Source organism: Rattus norvegicus, chromosome 4, assembly GCF_021556685.1.
Source record: "Rattus norvegicus strain SHRSP/BbbUtx chromosome 4, alternate assembly SHRSP_T2T, whole genome shotgun sequence".
In the NCBI taxonomy this organism is placed as follows: domain Eukaryota; kingdom Metazoa; phylum Chordata; class Mammalia; order Rodentia; family Muridae; genus Rattus; species Rattus norvegicus.
The window spans coordinates 118923207-118942723 of record NC_141537.1 but is presented as its reverse complement, the minus strand read 5'-3'; the positions used below and the strand labels follow the sequence as shown (position 1 = coordinate 118942723).

The 19517-nt window shown below is 49.3% G+C and overlaps 1 protein-coding gene and 1 long non-coding RNA gene across 13 annotated transcripts; one reads left to right on the top strand and one right to left on the bottom strand.

Moving 5' to 3' along the window:
- Positions 1-220: 220 nt before the first annotated feature.
- On the bottom strand, positions 221-8076 carry LOC134486600 (uncharacterized). 10 transcript variants are annotated; one of them, XR_015686044.1, is made up of 5 exons: positions 7576-8076; positions 5291-5623; positions 5020-5166; positions 4671-4786; positions 221-2167 (listed from the first exon to the last, which is right to left on the bottom strand). It is a non-coding gene; the product is annotated as an uncharacterized LOC134486600 (long non-coding RNA). The 10 variants fall into 10 exon arrangements; XR_015686045.1 differs by having other exon boundaries at positions 5291-5618; XR_015686047.1 differs by having other exon boundaries at positions 7674-8076.
- On the top strand, positions 7611-11972 carry Spr (sepiapterin reductase). Of its 3 annotated transcripts, none has more exons than XM_087656305.1 (3): positions 8231-8558; positions 8878-8930; positions 11382-11960. In XM_087656305.1, the coding sequence occupies exons 1-3, from the start codon at positions 8252-8254 to the stop codon at positions 11439-11441; spliced, it is 420 nt and encodes a 139-aa protein (XP_087512431.1). In that variant the 5' UTR covers positions 8231-8251; the 3' UTR covers positions 11442-11960.
- Positions 11973-19517: the final 7545 nt, after the last annotated feature.

Here is a 19517-nt window from a genome sequence, read left to right as displayed (position 1 = left end):
CTTATAAAAATGTACTTAAAAATGACCTCAGTCAGCGCTGTGAGGTCATTTACCTTGCCTTCCCACTTCCAGCTCTGGCGGAGGCCGTCTTCTAACATTACAGGGCAGTAGCTGTTGGTTGATTGGAGAGCATTTGGATGTGTAGGCTGGGGAGCTAATGCGTTGGAACTTAATGAATTCTTGAATCTGAACATAATTAGTTTTCTTCTACATTCCCATGTTTCTTTTAAGAGGTTTATGTTTTCTGGATATTAATTAATTTTCTCTTATCCTTTCTAGGTTTGAAGTACAATGGGGGTTATTTTCTTCATTGTTTGCAATTTTAACTCTATTTGCTGATCAAAGCAGGGAAAAGTGAGGGTGGGACTTTGGTCAAGGGAAGCAGTGAGTCCTTGGGGGACCAGTGGGGCGCTGTGGCACGGCAGGGCCAGCCCAGTAAGTCTTGCGGGTTTCAAAATCACTAAGAGCCTCCTTTTCTGGCTTTCTGCTTTGAAGCCCTGAAGAGGACCAATCTCAGATCCATAGCTTATGAGCCATGTGCTGGGGGTTGCACTGGCTGAGAACTAGACAGCCCCTCAGAGGAGGGCAGATGTCCAGGAGCCAGTGTGACCACAGGCCCCTCCTGCACAGGAAGAGCTGTCCACCTGAGCACAGATCTGTCCAGGTAATACCCAAGACAACGAGGCACGGATTTTACTGGGTCTTGCTCAGAGGAGAGGGCTGAAGGGTAAAAGTGTCCTAAAACTGTATGTGGAGCAGTATCCCATGCTCTCTCCCCCAGCCTGGGCAAACAGGAAGCAAAGAACAGTCACACATGTCTCCTCATGTGTTATGGGAAGGTAATGTCATTTGCTCCATTTCTTGCAGGAAACCTGGTCTTGTTCAGGAAGTAGCCTTCTCTCCCCAGAGAAGTCTCCCTAGTCAGCCTGTCCTGACTGCCCCCAAACAGGTTCCCAGGTTAAGAATGAGGCCTGCAAGTGCCCATGTGGGACTCCTCTACAGGGCAGTCTCCTGCCAACGTTATACATGCCCTCCCCTGCTCCTGCACCCCCATCCCATCACAGGTCACATTGCTTGAGACCTCAGACCCACCTCAGAGCAAACACATGAAAACCACAGCTGTGGAGTGACTGCAGGGGCAGCTGTGCCCTCTCTCTCCACCAAATCTGCCCTCTAATAACCCACTGCCTGCCTCTCTAAGCTTGTTCCTTCAAAGCCAACATTCACATTTCACATTAACAACGTAAGTCCACCACCACCTGCCACACCATAAGCCAGTAGTGCCTATTATAACCAGGCTGAAACTTGAGCCCCTCATGATGGGGCAGCAACCTGCTGAGGCCCTGTCTCCTGACAACTTCATCTCTCTTCCTGGAGTCTGCACGCAACTGGACAACTCAGAAAGCTGCTTGCATTTCTCGGAGTATTTGCACATTACTTGCTCTTGCCCTGGTAAGCAGCCTCCCACATCCTGTGAGAGCTTCTGGGAAGCTTTCCCTGTCCCTCCCACTGTCACATTGGTAAGATGTCATCTCCTGTGTTCTTTCTCCCTAGACTGTGCCAACATCTGTCACAGCCTGAGGCACACAGAAGCCCGTGTGACTGACATGGATGGTCCCTCCGACCAACGTTCTCTCCTAATTTGAACACAGGACAACAAGGTTCCTGGCATAGTCACCCTGCTGGGATATCTGCTGAGTTCAACACCCTGTCCCAGTAGTATTCTGCCCCTGGGAAACACATTCCTGTTTCTTATCTACTCTGTCCCCTGAGCAACACTAAGCTCTCTTAGGACAGACATTTTTTTCCTGCCTAATTTGAGAAGAGAGGAGTGTCCTATCCCTCTCAGAGGCAGGAAGGGCACCATTAGACCCCATGTTCCCCAACCCATAATGCACAACTCTGGGAAGTTCATTCCATGGATTCAGTGCTGGCTTCAGCCTCTGGAACAGGCTAGCTAATCAGACAAAACCAACGAGGACTTCCCGGAGACTCTGGCCAGCCTGGGTTGGAGATCTGGCCTCGCATCCTGATGACTCCTTGACGTCCATGCACTGTGAGGTTCTGTCTGTGTCTCTGTCCCCGTCTCTTCTTGCACACAAATTCCAGTCAGGCAGGTCGCACGTGCTCTTTCTTAAACTGGGATTCATGGAACACTGAAGATGGCCTTAGGTGGAAAACACAAAACACAAACATAAAAATCACAGCTGGTGGAAAGAAAAACATGACCCTAAAAACCACTCTGCCCCGTCAAGGATCAACAGTGCAAGACCAGTGTAGGCAAGAGTAAGTTCCCACCTGAGTGGATCCTGTCTGCAAAAGGACATGCATGGTCTAAATATTTTGAACTGTCATATCTGGTTCCTGGGGCTGTGGAGATGGCTGTTGTGTAAAGTGTCACAGTGTAACAAAAGGACCTCTGAAACCAGACATCATAGCGTCCATATGAGGCCGAAGTGGGAGCTTGCTGACCTGAGATCACTGGCATATCCTGTCTCAAAAGTCATGGTGGAAAAGCATTTAAGGAACATTCATGGCCTACATGAATGAGGATAAACATGCATGCAAAGAGAGAGAGAGAGAGAGAGAGAGAGAGGAGAGAGAGAGAGAGGAGAGGAGGGGAGAGAGAGAGAGGAGAGGAGGGGAGAGAGAGAGAGGAGAGGAGGGGAGAGAGAGAGAGAGAAGAGGAGGGGAGAGAGAGAGAGAGAGAGAGGAGAGGAGAGAGAGAGAGAGAGAGAGAGAGAGAGAGAGAGAGAGAGAGCGAGAGCTCTATGGTCATGTATGTCTCATGCACAAATTCAGTCCTTATAGCAGTATCTAGAGTTTTCCAGCCGCGGTGTTCTTTTCCTCTGCATACTGTTTACCCTTTGAGCTCATGTCCTTCTTTTCCTTGCCAGTGAACATGGCCTTAATTCCCATGGCAACATAACTATCAGGTTCTGAGGGATCCTGTCTTATTTTTCTGTCTCCTTTTGTTTTTACTCCAGTTCTCCGTGGGCAGTCCAGGTCGTCAAGGACTGGTGCTTCTCCTGCCCTCTGCCAACTGATATAGGGGAGAGAGCTGTGCCCTTAGCCCTAATGGTCTTTTTAAAAATTCTATGTATCTGTGGGTGACCTTGATCCTCCCACCACCACAGTCCTTTTAAGGAGTTACAGGTCTACACCACTGACCCTGCCTTTTCTTTCCTTTCCAGATGGCTTATTTTTCCTTCTGAGAATATGTCCAAGCAGACAGGAGCTGTAGGAGGACTTCCCCCTTCTGAAGCTGCTGAGCTGGAAGCTGGTGGAGGGAGGGAAAGGAGGCCGTCCCAGTCCCATGCCATCTCAAGGAGACTCAGGTCAGCACGCAGCTGTTTTCAGGACTGTCCCCTGTGCAGCCAGGAAGCTTTGAAGGTGTGTTCTGACTACAGCCCTCAGCTGACCCCATTCCCCTTCTCCATGCAGCACCACGGACAGAAGACAAGACAGAAGCCACTACAAGCCTGAGCCCAAAGAAGCAGCTGACACAATAGGATGATGGGGTCTCATCCCACTGTTGGGAGGTTTAGTTCTCTTATCTCTTGGGGGATCTCACTTGCCTCACATGTAGCCAGTTCAGTAAACTTGTAGATTTTTTCCTAAGACTTGAAATCAGATCTAGGGTGAAGGTTTTTGCCTGTAATCTTCCAACTCTGGAGGCCTAGACAGAAGACTGGCCTTAAATTCCATGCCAGCCTGTACTATATTGGGAGCAGTAATCTAGCTTTGTTGGCCGTGAGAGACTTTACAGAAAACAACAGGCCTAGTGCTATAGTTCAGTGTACTTACCATGCAGATATCCTTCTTGGCCAGCATCAAATCAAATCAGGTGGTTCATGGTCAGAATCCCAGGATGGTGGGGTAGAGACAAGAGGACCAGACAGCCAAGGTCACCTAGCATGCCAGTCTAGAATGCATGGCACTCTCTATAAAAACACACTCAACCCCCCTGCCCCAAATCTTATGCCCAAACCTGAGAAAAGTGACATGGCGGCTCACGACAGCCACATAATCCCTGTGAATCATAAGTGCTCTCCGTTGGAGAGAAGAAAACTGGGCATCCATACGTGCAGTAATCATTTCCTGTGCCTCACATCTGGAGTTGGCTGAGCATTGAGTTCCTCCCCTGTGCACAGCAGTGAGGAGCTGTGAAGTAAGTACTCTCTGCTGGGCCTATGGGAGGTGTTGAGTCTGTGCAGCCAGTGCTCCATGCTGGCCCTGCGGAAGGCATTGAGTAGCTGTGCATCCATTGTTCCTTGCTCTCCCTGTGGGAAGCAGTGAGGAGGTATGCATCCAGTGCTCCCTGCTGGCCCTTATGGAGGCACTGGGGAGCTGTGTACCTGACAGTTCCTTGAAAGGAAATGGGGAGGAAGGTTTGGAGAGCGTGGAGACTCCAAGCTTTGCCAATAAGGAAGGCAGAAAGGTTGCTGGCCATGCAACCACTCAGAAACTGATGTTCTACTGCCCCCTTGTGGCAGTTCTATAGTAGCACTGTGTCAGTGCACCAGGCTTGCTGGGGTCCCTGCTTCAACTCATACCAACATGGGGGTGGTGGGGGGGGTGGGGGACTTGCACTACACACCTACATAACATGATTTTATCCTTCCTTTTACCATGCGAGCCATAATAAAGGAATAAAATACCTTTCATACCTGGGCTGCCCGGAAATGTCCCTGGAGGAAGTTGCATAGACACACTGCTGTTCCTGGCCCTCAGGTCGGTAATGGGATTTGGCTGGGGTGCAAGACAAGAGCGGGACATCTACAGCCTGGGAAAAATTGAGAAGCACAAGAAGGTTGGGACGATGACTCATCCTGTGCATACAGTGCCTGCTTCCCATGTGAGATCTGAGAGTATTCCCCAGAGTACAAGGGATAGAACCAGCATGCTGGCTGAGGCTTGTCACCTAGCTCTTTGAGATGGAGACAGATACATCTTGGGTTTTTTCCTGTTTTTTTTTTTTTGAGACAGTGTTTCTATACTGAACCCTGACTAACTCACTCTGTAGACCAGGATATCCCAGAACTGAGATCCCTGTCTTCTTCCTCCTGACTAAAGCATGTGCCACCACCATCCAGCTAAGACAGGTGCATTTCAACCTCGACGGCCTTGAGTAAACCGGTGTCCAAAAGTCAAGGTGTTCAGCACCTGTGAAATGACATTTGAGACTGAAATACATGTGTAAACACACACTACATACACATAAAGTTGAAACAACACATGCATGTACACATGGACAAGTACACAAGTTAAACATATCATGTGACTGCACCTGCATGTACCGTAAAGTAGTGGTGATGAAGTCCACCGTCGACTTAAGCCCCAGGCAGCCCTCTGGAAGGCCTGACCTCCTTGCTGCAGGAGCATCCTGGTGAGTGAGATTTAGAAGCATCACAGGGCGATGATGCAGAGACACCTGGGTGCTCGTAGATGGATGCTGGACGCTGACAGAGCCCAGCAGGCCCAGCTTCGGGGAATCTCGTGACTACTGAGTAGATCCCAGTGGTGGACTGGCAATGTGATCCCAGCTTTGTCAGCACAGTGGTCACCTGGATGTCTCACTTCCGTGCAGCATGGGACCAGGCACCTCTCAGATAGCCCTGCACTGGGAAGAAATGAAGGCCAGCCAGATCAGTTCTAATAGTAACCTCCCCCACCTCTTAATTAATGTAATGTCTTCTATGTTGGAAATAAAATAACATTGTTTTGATCCTCCTGCCTCAGGTTTGAAATTATTGCAATTACAAGCAGCATTACCAAACCCTGCCATTTTGTTACATTGTTCAAAAGATGTGCATGGGGGGGAGGGCTGGAGAGACTTGGAAGCGGTTAAGAGCCCTGGCTGCTCTTAAGGAAGACTGGGGTTTCATTCCCAGCACCACGTAGCAGCTCACACGTGTGTGTGTGTGTGTGTGTGTGTGTGTGTGTGTGTGTGTGTGTGTGTGCAGTCCCTGGGGAAGCCAAGGCTCTCTTCTGGCCTCCACTTTGCCTTGCACACATGTGGTGCTCAGACATACATGCAGGCTAGACACCCATTCACATAAAAACAACAAATAAATAAAAAATATGTTAAAGAGAGACTTCAAAAACAGAGATATAGGGACTGGAGAGATGGCTCAGGGGTTTAAGAGCACTGACTGCTCTTCCAGAGGTCCTGACTTCAATTCCCACAACCACATGGTGGCTCAGAACCATCTGTAATGGGATCCGATGCCCTCTTCTGGTGTGTCTGAAGAGAGGGACAGTGTGTTCATATACATTAATTTAAAAAATGAGAGATGTAAATGGGACTCTGTATGCTTACTTTGGTTTAAGAAACTTTCTTTCTCTGTATGTTAATGTGTGCCTATTCCTTTGTCCTGTTGGGTGGTGGGGGTGGAGGACAATGTGAATAGTTGTTTTATGCCTGTCTACCTTTCAAAACAGGTTTTGTTTTGTTTTATTTTATTTGAGACAGTGTTTCTCTCTGTGTAGCCCTGCCTGTCCTGGAACTGGTTTTGTAAACCAGGCTGGCCTTGAACTCACAGAAATCAACCTGCCTCTGCCTCCCGTGTGCTAGGAGCACCACCACTGTCTGGCCACATCTAGCATTTTTAACGTTGGTTCTGGGGTTCAAACTCAGCCCTTTCTGAGTATGCTGGCCTTGAACTCACTGGATCTGGTGAAGGTCTTTCAACTACTTTTGGAAATAAGATAACAAATTCAATAAGACTAGTGATAACTAAAAATATATATATTTCTGCAGAAAGAGAACTCCGGCATAGAGAAAAGACAGGCTAAGGTGATTTGGTACAACACAGAGGGTTTTAAAAACCTATAGAGAGACATTCGGGTTCTCTTCTCCTATAGGCCTATAGGACTTGCCTTACTCTCCCCTATCTCATTGGCCTAGGACATAAGCCTCATTCAATTAAAGAAAAAGGGGGGGGGGACCTTTAGAATGGCCCCTACTGATTACTAGTTTCCCTATGCGACCAGGCTAAGTGACTAGGACTACCTACCACTGAACTTTATGAAACAAAGAGGGGCTAGCCTCTAGCCTGCCTGTCTGCAATTCCTACGGATTCTAGTTCACCTCACACTAAAAATGGACAAAGGATTTCTATGTCGTTCACTCCTTATCCTCCTACGACATCTCCGAGTGCTGGGATTTTTTCTTTCCCATTTGAGATTATTAAGTGGTTTTCGAGGTGCATGACACAGGTTACAGGATAAGGTTACTGTACACAGGTTTCAAGGAATCAAGTGTTTTCACTTGAGGAATTAAAATTTCAAGAAGTTAGTCATAAACAAGGTCCGGACATGCCTGAGAGGGTGTTAGAGATAGGACCTGCCGGACCAGCCATCAGCCCCAAGGACATTGACCATCTGTAGCCACCCCCTCCCCTTCCTCCACTCCCCAGAAGTGTGTCATCCTCCTGAGTGAGATAAGCCACCCTACCCACACTGCCGAGCTGCTAGAGAGCACGTACTCCTTGCTGATGTCATTTCGCGCCGAAAGTAACCGTGCACCTTTTGAATTGACCAATCATGTGTAACCGCGCGAATGCCCCTTACCTCCCCTATATAAACCCCTGAGTTTGGGAGCTCGGGGTCGATTCCTCTGTCTCCTGTGTGGGATACGTATCGACCCGGGATCCCGCAAATAAAGCTACCTCTTGCTGTTACATCAAGACGGCTACTCGTGATTCCTGGGGGCACCCCACCCCGCGATCAGAGCGAGAGACGCGGCTCCCCGTTTAGGGGTACGCTTTTTCACACTGAACATGGGTCTCGTTCATGAGATTGTTGTGATTCTCAGCCTTTCTCTTCCCACGTGTGTGCTCTTCATTTTCTGGTTCCGTCTCCCTAGCACCTCCTAGGGGAGCTGCTGTGCTCTTCCAGAGAAGGCTTTTGTTGATCAGAGGCAAGGACTTCATCCAAGGCAGTCACCTGTCCGGTCGCTAACTGTCCTTTCCTGTATGGATTAAGACAAACCACCCAGGAACACGGTAGAAATTGCGAACATGCCTCCCAGAAAGGGGTTCTACATGTGGGAGTGGCACGCAAGGAGAACCCGGAAGCGCTGGGAAGGGGACGAGGATATCCTGTGGAGCCACGCCTCCCCCCTGGTTATTGGTCACTTTTTTCACCCAAACACCAATGGATGCTGACCCGAACCTCCGCCGCCCAAGCCAAGGATAGGCTCCGCCCCGTGCGGGTTAAGTGCAGCGGGTGAGTCTGAGTTCCAGGCATGGAAGGAGGCAGGCTAGGTTGCGCTGTCTGCGTGCTGACCGGGGCTTCCCGGGGCTTCGGCCGCGCCCTGGCCCCGCAGCTGGCCGGGTTGCTGTCGCCCGGTTCGGTGTTGCTTCTAAGCGCACGCAGTGACTCGATGCTGCGGCAACTGAAGGAGGAGCTCTGTACGCAGCAGCCGGGCCTGCAAGTGGTGCTGGCAGCCGCCGATTTGGGCACCGAGTCCGGCGTGCAACAGTTGCTGAGCGCGGTGCGCGAGCTCCCTAGGCCCGAGAGGCTGCAGCGCCTCCTGCTCATCAACAATGCAGGTGAGAGTCGCCATCAGACCAGGGCTGTGAGCTCTCATCGCCATTTAGGTAGGTGGAGGGCGAGTCCAAAGTTCAAGAGGAGAGGAAGTACCAGTGTCACTGTAGGGTGCGATGCCCTCTGGCGGATGTGTGAGTCAAGACTTCTTGAACAAATCCCTCTGCTTTTCTAAAGAGCATTCAAGTGTATTCTTAGCTTGCATTAGGGGTGTCTGCAGAACTGGGGCAGAAAGATAGCAAATGGCTATGGGGAGGAACTGTGGAAGCTTGAGAGAAGAGCGCCCCAGTTGTTGTGTTATTTCTTTGGCCCTGTCTTTTCCAGGCACTCTTGGGGATGTTTCCAAAGGCTTCCTGAACATCAATGACCTAGCTGAGGTGAACAACTACTGGGCCCTGAACCTAACCTCCATGCTCTGCTTGACCACCGGCACCTTGAATGCCTTCTCCAATAGCCCTGGCCTGAGCAAGACTGTAGTTAACATCTCATCTCTGTGTGCCCTGCAGCCCTTCAAGGGCTGGGGACTCTACTGTGCAGGGAAGGCTGCCCGAGACATGTTATACCAGGTCCTGGCTGTTGAGGAACCCAGTGTGAGGGTGCTGAGCTATGCCCCAGGTAGGTGGGTGCTACTGACATTGCTGTCCCCAGACAGAGCTGTTGTTACCTTTGTGTGGGCTGGGCAAGGAGGGGAGCCTCATCTACATTCTCAGTAAAGAATCCAAAGACTTGAGTGCCCCTCCCTCCAGTCGTGACTCCTCACCTTGCAAGAAAAATACAGACTCCTAAGAAGTTGGAGCAGTCAGGGGCAGGGGTAGTCAGCCACAGGAGTTGTCTGATTAGCAGGTGGGATAAAACATCCACACACATAAAAATAAATTAAGACTAAAAACACAAAATATCTTTACATGTTTAGCTGTCTGCTTTTCTCCCTCAAGAGACACATAGTATTCCTCCAGGCATACCCAACACCCAGCAAAGCCGTAGGAAGGATTCAAGAACTAAACACTCAAGGACAGCACAGAGATAAGTTGAGGCTGAGCTGTGCTGGCACACTGAATGGGATGCAGAAAGGACGCTAGCATGAAGAAGATAGGGCCCCTTCTTATGGGATGAAAGGGTGTGAGGTCTTCTGAGACACTGTCTTGTATGACCAGCCTATTAAGATGCCACTGTGCCTTTCTCCTAAACTAGTGACTTCTGTGCTTAGAAGGTAGCAGTGAGATAGAAAGACTGAACAACTAAGGGGGGAGGTGCAGTTGTCTGTATTTTGAGTAGGACTGGATCCGGGACACACAGAGGCAGAGTGGTCTGTCTAATGGTGAAGTAAGGCAGGACCAGGATCCAAGCTTGTTTCTAACTTCTCAGTCTACACCGTGTCCCCTCAAGTTATCTAGCACCTGCCCTATACACACATACATGATATTTCTTGTTCCAATATCCAGATCACCTGCTCTGAGCTAAGCCTAGGCTCCTTCAGACAGCAGTGATCACATGTAAACCACAGCCGGGAGGGGAGCCAGTTCCAGAAGGCCCAGAGCTAAGTTAACCCTCTGGAAGCTGCCCCAGTTTTCATGGAGGAGCAGAGAAGCTCCCTAGAGACTGAAGAGAAGCAGGGGCCAGCCTAGTTTTCATTTCAGTCTCTGGAAGAATGTTCTAACAGGATACCAAAGACAGAAATATCTGTTTGAAAGCATAGCAAGCCTCTGCCCTGTGGTGCTCGAGGAGATAAACTGGGCGTGGTAGAGCACTGGAGAGGTGTGAGCATGAGTTCAAAGTGAGAGGCCTGCATGGACTCTGACAGAGTGTCTGAAAACACAAGAGAGAGCAAGAGGAGCAGGGGAGGATCAGGCTGGAGGACATTCAGATGTTAGCAAAGTGCTCTTCCCGTCCTTGTGTTCCATGATTTTTCTGCCCCTAAAACACCATTAAAGTTTGGGGGCTTCACAATTCCATTGTCAGACTGGAGACATTTTCCAGACATGTAAGTAATGGTGACCAAACTTGTAAAGTGACAGGTCTTCCTGCCCTCCCCCTCCCTGCAGCCCACCCCTTGAGTCTGTGTTTGGCCTGAATGTCTATGGGCTTCACATGCATGCAGTACCAGCGGCGGCCACCAGAGGACACCATATCCAGAGCAACTGGAGTCACACATGGTTGTCAGCTGCCATGTTGGTACTGGGACTCAAACCCCAGGTCTCTGCAAGAACAGCAAATGCTCTTAACAGGGACCATCTATCTCTCTGTCCACTACCCTCGGCTTTTTACTGGGGATTTGAACTCAGGTCCTCATGCTAGTACAGCAAGCACTATAGCAACTGAGTGGCCCATCCGGGGGTATTGAGAAGCTGTGTAGGCCCAGAAAAGTGCAGCAGATGAATTTGTCAGAGGGCTAAGAGGAGGCCTTGAAGGAAGGAGAAAGGCAAGGTTGTGTCACGTACCTGCTTGTCAGGTTTGAAGATGCTGAAGGTCTCACCTGGCCCCTGGTTGGCTGTAGGTGGACTGGGGAACCCGGTTTACTTATCTGTTAGTGCAATGGGAGAGTCAGGAAGAGGTGTTACCTGGACAAGAGGTGATTTTAAACCGTGCTTACTAGACTTTAGCTTTGAGCCCAAATCTCAGACACAACGTGGTCTGGCTGACCGCCCCTGAGATCAAGCACTGAGGCCTAAGGGGAGAGGATCCTGAGTTTGAGAATGCATAGAGGAGCAGAGCTGAGGAAAAGGAACAGGTTAACAGGCAACACAACAGCCTGGGTCAGTCCTGACTCAGCTCTGCTCTCCACACAGCAGGGACCTGACCTGTTCCTGTCTGTGCTTTGCGCCCACCAGGTCCCCTGGACACCAACATGCAGCAGTTGGCCCGGGAAACCTCCATGGACCCAGAGTTGAGGAGCAGACTGCAGAAGTTGAATTCTGAGGGGGAGCTGGTGGACTGTGGGACTTCAGCCCAGAAACTGCTGAGCTTGCTGCAAAGGGACACCTTCCAATCTGGAGCCCACGTGGACTTCTATGACATTTAAGCCCATGTCCTGTCACAGCGCCCCCCCATCCCCTCAGCCCTGCCTAACACACATACAAGCCCTCCAACCCAGCCAGCGGGGAGCCACGGGCACTGCCAGTCCTGAGAAGGCTTCTGCAGAGGCTCGGGAGAGAGCTGATGTGTACTGGAGTCCTCTGTCCCCAGGAAGAGAACTTAGGGCTGGGAGAGCAGGAGAAGCAGAAACACTGAGCAGATGAGGCAGAGTCTCTCGTCTGTGGTCGTTCTCAGGTGAAGAGGGCGGGGTCTGATTCACAGAGAGGACCGAGGGTATTGAATCTTTGTTGTACTGCCTTCATCCTGGGGTATTCACTGGTCCTCCCTCGACTCTGGTCAAATACATGGTTATGGGGCAGATGCCCTAGAGTGTGGGCTGTCCTTCATGAATGCCTGCTAACTTTTTGTAGAGAGCCCAGGAGGGACACACTGTTCATTAGACAGGGGGTCCTGAGAACTTGACTTCTATTTTCCAAGCGTAGGCAGAGAACTGTCTCCCTTCTTTTATGGAGGTCCACACAGAGGTAAGCGAGGTCCAAAGTCATCAAGATGATGTCCTTGGAGACCCATGCCCTTCTCACGCTTCTGTCCACACTGACCCACCTCTGCTGACATTTCCTTGAGGGCCCTAGAGCTCATCAACGAGTATCAATCCTCAGGGCCCAACACACAGCAGACAGTGCTGACCAGTGAGTGCTTGCCCACATGGCAGTGCTGCGAATAGGTCCCAGCTCCCGTGACAAGTCCTCGTGAACTGTCCCTATGGGCCTAGGGCTGCTGTACAGACTCAGGGCCACCAGGCCTTCAGGAAAGCACCAGGATCCCTGAAGGATCCTGAGGATGCTGAGGGATCTGGTTCTTGTGTGGTCTACCCTCATGGGTTGGAAGCTCTACAGTGGGACTGGTCTGCAGCCAGCCTCTTGGCACAGCTTTGACAAGGGCCATACAGTTCTGGGCCATCAAAAACAAACAACTCCAAAGAGACTCAGCCCTGCTCTGCCATCTCACTGTTAAAAGAACAAGCTGACCGTCCCTGTGCCCAGCAGAGGGCTCACTGGGGCTGTGCAGCATGGAAAGGTGGGCCTGTCCTTCCTTCAGGATATCCCACCATTGTCCAGGTCCTGCAGGATTCCCAAGGTGGGAGGGGTTAGGTGACTTCTATCGCCTTTTCCTCATTCTCCCTGGAATGGACATGGCTGAGTTCAGACCCCTGGGCTGCTGCTTACAAGCTGTAACTCACAGCAAGTTGCTCTGTGCCTCTGAAAAGAGTGTGTATTGCAACCACTTAAGTCATAGCTCCCATCCCTAAGGGTCATCGTGAGTGCTGACTGGCCTAGTGTCTGTGCTTGGCACTGAATGCCCCACTGTTGGTAAAACTCTGTTGACTCTTATTTCTGAGAAGGCCTCTAGTAGCTAAGGCTGGCCTCAAACTAAAATGACCTTGAGCTTCTGATTCTCCTCCATTCTCCCAAGCGCTGGGATTATAGGCAGCCAGGACCATACCTAGGTTTATGCAGTGGTGGGGATGGACGCCAGCACTGCATGCACGGGTGAGCGCTTCCAACTGAGCTACATCACCACCTCCACTACTGCCTCGTGACATCACTCACACAGCCTTCCCTCTAAGGGACCAGGTGCCCTGCCCTTGCTGACCTGTGCCAAGATCTCTCTCTCTCACACTGTACTGCTCCTGTGTCAGCCTCTTCAGGGGTCTAGGTCCTCTCAGACCATTTGGAGACACATGAGATTCCGGAGTCCAGACATTTCTGTGCTTGCCTTGAGCAGGTCCCCATCCCCTCCCTGAGCTTCTGTTTCCCTGGGAGGAAGGAATCCCTGTTTTGTTTCGTTTCGTTTCGTTTTTTTCTGCAAACCTCTCTTCAAGAACGACCAGGCTGCCCAGGGGATTGATATTTTATTGTCTGTGCAACTAGGTGGGCTAATCTAGAGTACCCTTCTGTTCTGGAAGTTCCTCCCAGGCCTCTTGCTTTTTTGGGGGGCTGGGTGGTGGGGTGGGTGGGATGGAGTGCTAAGTGTTTGGAGCAGCCAGCCCCAGCCCAAACCCAATATGGTCACCCTCTTTCCCTGACAGAGGAGGAGTTCAGGGAGGAGTACCACATGTCCCCACAAGGTGGCGAGACTTTCTCTTGTCTTCTGGATGCTGGCTTCAGTGTCTTCTAAGACCTCTCTCATTCTATCCTCAGGGGGATCCACAGACGTAAAGGAGGTCAGAGGGATAGAGCTCCTCTCCTTAGGAGGCCCGAGGGCCATCCTAGTGACATACCACCATCTCTGCCCACAGGGACTTTCCCAACACTTAACAGTCAAGATAATTCCCACAGAGAGGTCAACCTGGTCTAGAGGATTTCTGAGTTGAAGCTTTCTTCTCAGGGGATTTTTAGTTGTGGCAAATTGACATTGGAAACTACTAAAACTAGGGAAGTAGAGATAGGAAGATCCCCAGGGTTTGCTGACCAAGCCAGTCTAGATAAATCAGTGAACTCTAAGTTCAGTAAGACCCTGAATCAAACAATAACGTGGAGCCAGGAGCTGTGGAACACGCCTTTAACTCCAGCACTGACCACACAGAGGCCACACTCCAGCAGAGACTACACAGATCACTGGAGTATGAGGCTTTGTCTGCAGAGGAAATTCCAGGTCAGCTAGGGCTACAAAGTAAGACTGTCTTAATCAAAACAAAACAAAGCAAACCACAGGCCAGGCATGGCGGTGTGCTCCTTTGATTCCAGTAGAGGCAGGTGGATCTCTGTGAGTTTGAGGCCAGCCTGATGTACAGAGTAAGTTCTAGGACAGCCAGGCCTGTTACACAGAGAGACCCTGTCTTGAAAACACACATACACATACATACACACATACAAATACGATGAAGAGTAATTGAGAAAGGCATCCAAGACTGACCTCTGACCTCCACAAAAATGCATTGTGGGTATGCACATTCAAACATGGGCAGACTACAAGACAGACAGAGTAGATGATAGAATAGCTGAGTGGACTGAAAAGAGAATTAGACTAAGGAAAGGACACTTAGACTAAGGATGGACATCTACTGTGATGGACACCATGAAGAAGCAACATTCAGGCAGTGGACCCAGATACGGGCCCTTTTGGAAAAAGAGGGGAGGGGATTTCTAAGGATTTTTGAAAGGCAGGGCAATTGCAAGTGTTTGATGTGCAGAGTCCAAAGACAATTATGACTGAAAAGACACTTCTGGACATTTATATAGACACACACACACACACACACACACACACACACACACACACAAATAGTTCAATGAAATGTTTTAAAGAGTAAATTTGTCCAATGGTAAATATTCAATGAGAGGAAAATATGATTTCAGTTGATGGAAGAGTATGATGAAGTGTGTTATAGAATTGTGCATGTGAGTCTCCTCTCTGAGACTTGAATTTGGGATTATCTTGGCTCAGCCTCCTCGGTGCTGAGATTACATATGTGGGTCATCTAACTCCTCCTCAGTCCTCCTCCTCTTCTGATTTCTAAAAGGAACCCATATAAAGAACTGCATGCATCTGCAGATCTGCTCTAAGACTTCCCTGATGAAGGCTGGGAGCACAGCTTACTTGACAGGGTGTGGTTCAAGGTCATCCGTCACTATATTATTAAGGCCAGTCGGGAATTCATGAGAACCTGTCTCAAAACATAAAAATAAAATGAATACTTTACATCCATTTTCCCTACTCCCAAGCTTTTTTACTTTTTATTTTAAAGTCTATTTTCTAGCAGCTCTGTTCTCGTGAAATGTTGTGTGAGACACAGAATTTTTTTTAAAATAGAGGAAAAATGTAGTAAATACGGCAAAGCTATATGCTACAATACCAGGAAGAGAGGTCGCTAATTGAGACCAGTTGACTCTAGTTCTGTAGAGATAATGAAAAGTCCAAAAAAGCAAACACAAACAGGACGAGAACAGAAGTCATGATTCTGAGGTAGAGAATTGGGAAGACACCAACCACAAGGTCCTCTGCCCATGGTGGCCTCACATGGCTCTCGCTCAGTACTGTAGTCAGATCTGACTCAAAGAGAGATGTGGGTAGCAGAACTGGATTTTCAGATTAGGGACCATTGGGCTTTTGTGGCATAAAGGAACCAAGGTAATTTAGTCACAACATCAGTGGATCAAGGATTCATTTCCTGTTTGTTTTTTTTTCCATTACCATAAAGGAGATCATGGGTGTTTAGAGGAAGACAGACAGGCAGTTATTGAACACATGTGCAGGAGTTTGTGGTGTAACCAGAGAGTTCTTACAATTCGACTGTTCTTTGTAAGTGTATGGGGTGGACTTGGACTTCTCCAGTGCCCGGTGGAGTTCTTTGAGGAAGGAATGTCAACAGCCTAGGAGACAGTTTCCCTTACTGTCGTTTCCAAGTTCTGAGTACCTTCTACACGCTTCCACTGAGTCTTTAACCTGGATCCAGGGAAATGACTTTAATGGAAGGGTTGGTCCATTATTGACCTTCTTCAAGCCATCAACTGAAGGTCCTACTGGAGCCTCGCTCGTGACCTTTATCGGTTGCGGGCAGCCAATCTAGACAGAGTTAGAGGTGCTTGTTGTCGGTTACTAGGCAACGAGTGCTCTTCCTTAAGTGAAACAGATCGTGGCAGTAATCCAGTAAGATCTGGGATTCTGGTTCTCTTGCTTCCGGGAAACTCACCTGGGCTACACTAAATCCGAAGCCATACGCCACGTTGGGTGAGGCGTTGCCTTGGTTACAAGGGTGCAACATTGGATTGTCAAGTAAGTCTAAGTGTTTCTATTGTCTAGAAAAATGATGCGTCCGGTTATTTAGACACCTACAAAATACGAATGCCCGTGTTAATTTAGCTAGTCTCAGACATCATTGCATTCGACACAGCACAGAAAAGCCAAAAGAACTCCAATTATAAGCGCTAGACTGAGGAAGGTTGTGGCTCACTGATCCTTGCCACTAATTCTTTTCCATTTTCAGACCACCCCCTCCCCTCACGACCTTCGTTTTTACATCGTGCAAGACTTGACTGTGGGACCCTGGGAAGCTGCGTCAGGTCCTACAGTAGGGCTTGGTTTTGGAAGAACAGCAGGTTTTGGCCGAGGGACTGGGAGCTTCAGCTGGACGCCCGTCCTGGGTGCTACCATAGGCTTGAAAGTACTCATCGCATCGCTGGAGGAGCTGGTGCTCCGGCGAATCTGAGACTGAGCTCCGGAGGCTGACGCTGTGCAGCGGGCTGAGAGAGTCTGTGGAAGTCGCAAGGGTGGGCGAGTTTTTCACTTGTTCCAAGGTGTCTAACACGACATCGAAGGTGTGCTTCACTGTGCTCTGCCTCTCTAGTTCACAGAGTTCATTCAAACCAGTGTTAATGGTCTCTTCAATATACTCTAGGCACAATTGCTGGGCCCAGATACCTCTTGCCTGGAAATTCGTGCCCTTATCAATGTATTGTCTCTGTTTCTCCTCTGCCCTAAGCTTAATGGCTTGCATCAGCTAGCCCCCGCCAACATCCTTGGCCCTGGCCCGTAGCAGAGGCTGTAGGCCCTAGCTGCCCGAGATCTTACATGATTGCTACTTTCTTCTCCTTCCAAAGCATGGAAGAAAAGCCAGGACACAGAATTTGACTTTTAAGTGTTATAAAAGCAGTACTAAAGAGTTAAAAAGAAAACAGGGTATAGGCAGGGTATAGGTGTGTAGCAGAGGCAGAGGAAGCTCTGTGAGTTCCAGAGACTAGCCAGGGCTGCATAAGATCCTGTCCCAGCAACAACAAAAAAATGTAAAAGGAAAATAGAAAAAAAGTCTTAGGAAATTTCACTTAACTGATATGTTCATTTTAATATACAACTAATATAGAAAATATAAGTAAAATTTTTACATTTTAAAATTACTGTCTAATACCCAATCACCCAATACAATATATATAATTTTACATGGATGGGCTTCTTGCTTGTGTGTTCAAGTAAGTTACATATTTACATTTTTGGAACATTTCAATTTGGGCCACCAACATTTTATCCACCTAATTAGTATATGTGGCCTCCTGGATTCCAAATTGGAGAAGACCGTTCTAGAAGGCAGCCAGAGTTTACTAAGGATTTACTGTGTGCTGAGCACTGCCCCAGGTCTACCATGTGGAGATTGTAACCCACTTAGTCTCACAATAACTCCAAGAGGGTACGTGAGTGTGCAAGGACACACTCATGCATGTTCCGGAGGTTTGCAGACCGCTTTTCTGCTGGGATTGGGTAGAGGTCTGACTGTGAGGATGTGAGGAGAGAGGAAGTGAGAGAACTGGCCAGAGACTAAAGTTATTCAGAAAGTTGGAGGGTCAGCTGGTTTGGCCACACATACTTAGAATCCCAGTTCCCAGGAGACAGAGGCAGGAGAATCACTTTCAGTGTGAGAGCAGCCTGGTTTACAGAGTGAGTTCCAGGTCTCTGCAGTGAGACCTTGCTTGTTTCAAAGAGAAGAAATGATGGTGGATGATTAAGAAGAAAAGTCGAGAGACAGAGGGAAACATGACAGAAAGATCTTTGGAAGAGTGGGAGACATGAAGGGGGACAATTGGAGAATAAACGGGGAGATGAAAACAGGAGGGGGGGTACCATGTTGGATGGAGTTTCCCACGTAGTCAAGACTCTGATGGAGAAATTACCTGGCCTGGCTAGACACTGCACCCCTACCTGAAGCTAAAGGGAAGTCTTGAAGATGCTCCCTTAGTTTATTCCAACAAAGAGAGTAGCTGCTACCCAGGTGACTTTTACACAAGGCTTCCGTGGAGTGGGGTGTTGGCCTGAGCACCATGTGTTACTGATTTAATATTTGCAGACTTCCATAGAACCTTTGCCACTTCTAAGCTATACATTGGAGGCAGGATGCTGATCAAGTCTCATGGTCCAGTACACAAAGAGTCTGGATTTGGTCCCTGCCATCTCAGAGACTGAGGGAAGAGAAACAGACAGAAGAGTACAGATGGTTGAGGTTGGATCAGCAGAGTAGGAGCCAGGATCTCTGAAGAAACTGAGGGAAAGTTTGGACAGATGTGGAGTGAGCTGACACAGCCAGCCAGGTGTGTGGAGTGTAGGAGCTCTCACTGTTGGGCCTCCATCTCCTGCAGAGCCCAACAGTTTGGATGGGAAGGGAGACCACAGGATCGGATAAAGTGGGCCACAGTCTGGAGGTGAATGGAGGGTACTTTGGTAAAGGAAGGTGTTATTAGGAGAGGTCTGCAAGCTGTGGAGGGGCAGACAGGGTAGGGGCAGGAAGAGAGAACTGGGTGAAGGTCAGAACTTTCTTGCAAAATCCAGAAAGGGTTGGAAGCTTGGCCACTTCTCCAGCTGCTGCAGGGGAGTAGCTAGGAAGAGGAGGCCCTTATGGGAACAGAAATGAGGAAACCAGGCAGGGGATTAATGCCTGTGGACTGACAGAAGGGAATCAGTGAGTTCTAGGGGAGGACTAGGGAGGAAAGGTGAGTGAAGAGCTGACCAGGAGCAGACGTGAACCAGAGCAGGCACTTTAGATGCAGGGCTGGGATGGTGAGGACAGCCCAGCTTCCGGTCTGATGTTCCTCCTTCCAAGGAGTTCTTAGCTACTGCTCAGACTAGACATGAAACAAAAGCCTAGGGATGACCTGTGGGATTCACAAAGACCAGGAAGGGGGCCTGTTCTGTCATCTCCCCCATAGAGCCCAGCACTTGCTTGTTCCCCAGAGCTTAAGCCTAGACAGTTTTATTGAATGGAACCCAGACCTTGCTCGGATGAGACCACCCTCCAGCTCCCCACCTCTGCCTCTTTAGTGATCAAGCCCCCACCAGGTAGAATGCGGCCAAGGAAAAGAGGGAGGAATTCAGCCTTATGTGGACAGAGGAAGCAGGAGGTGAAGGGGGACAGTCTGAGACAGGTACAGGGTTGGGGAGTGGGGAAA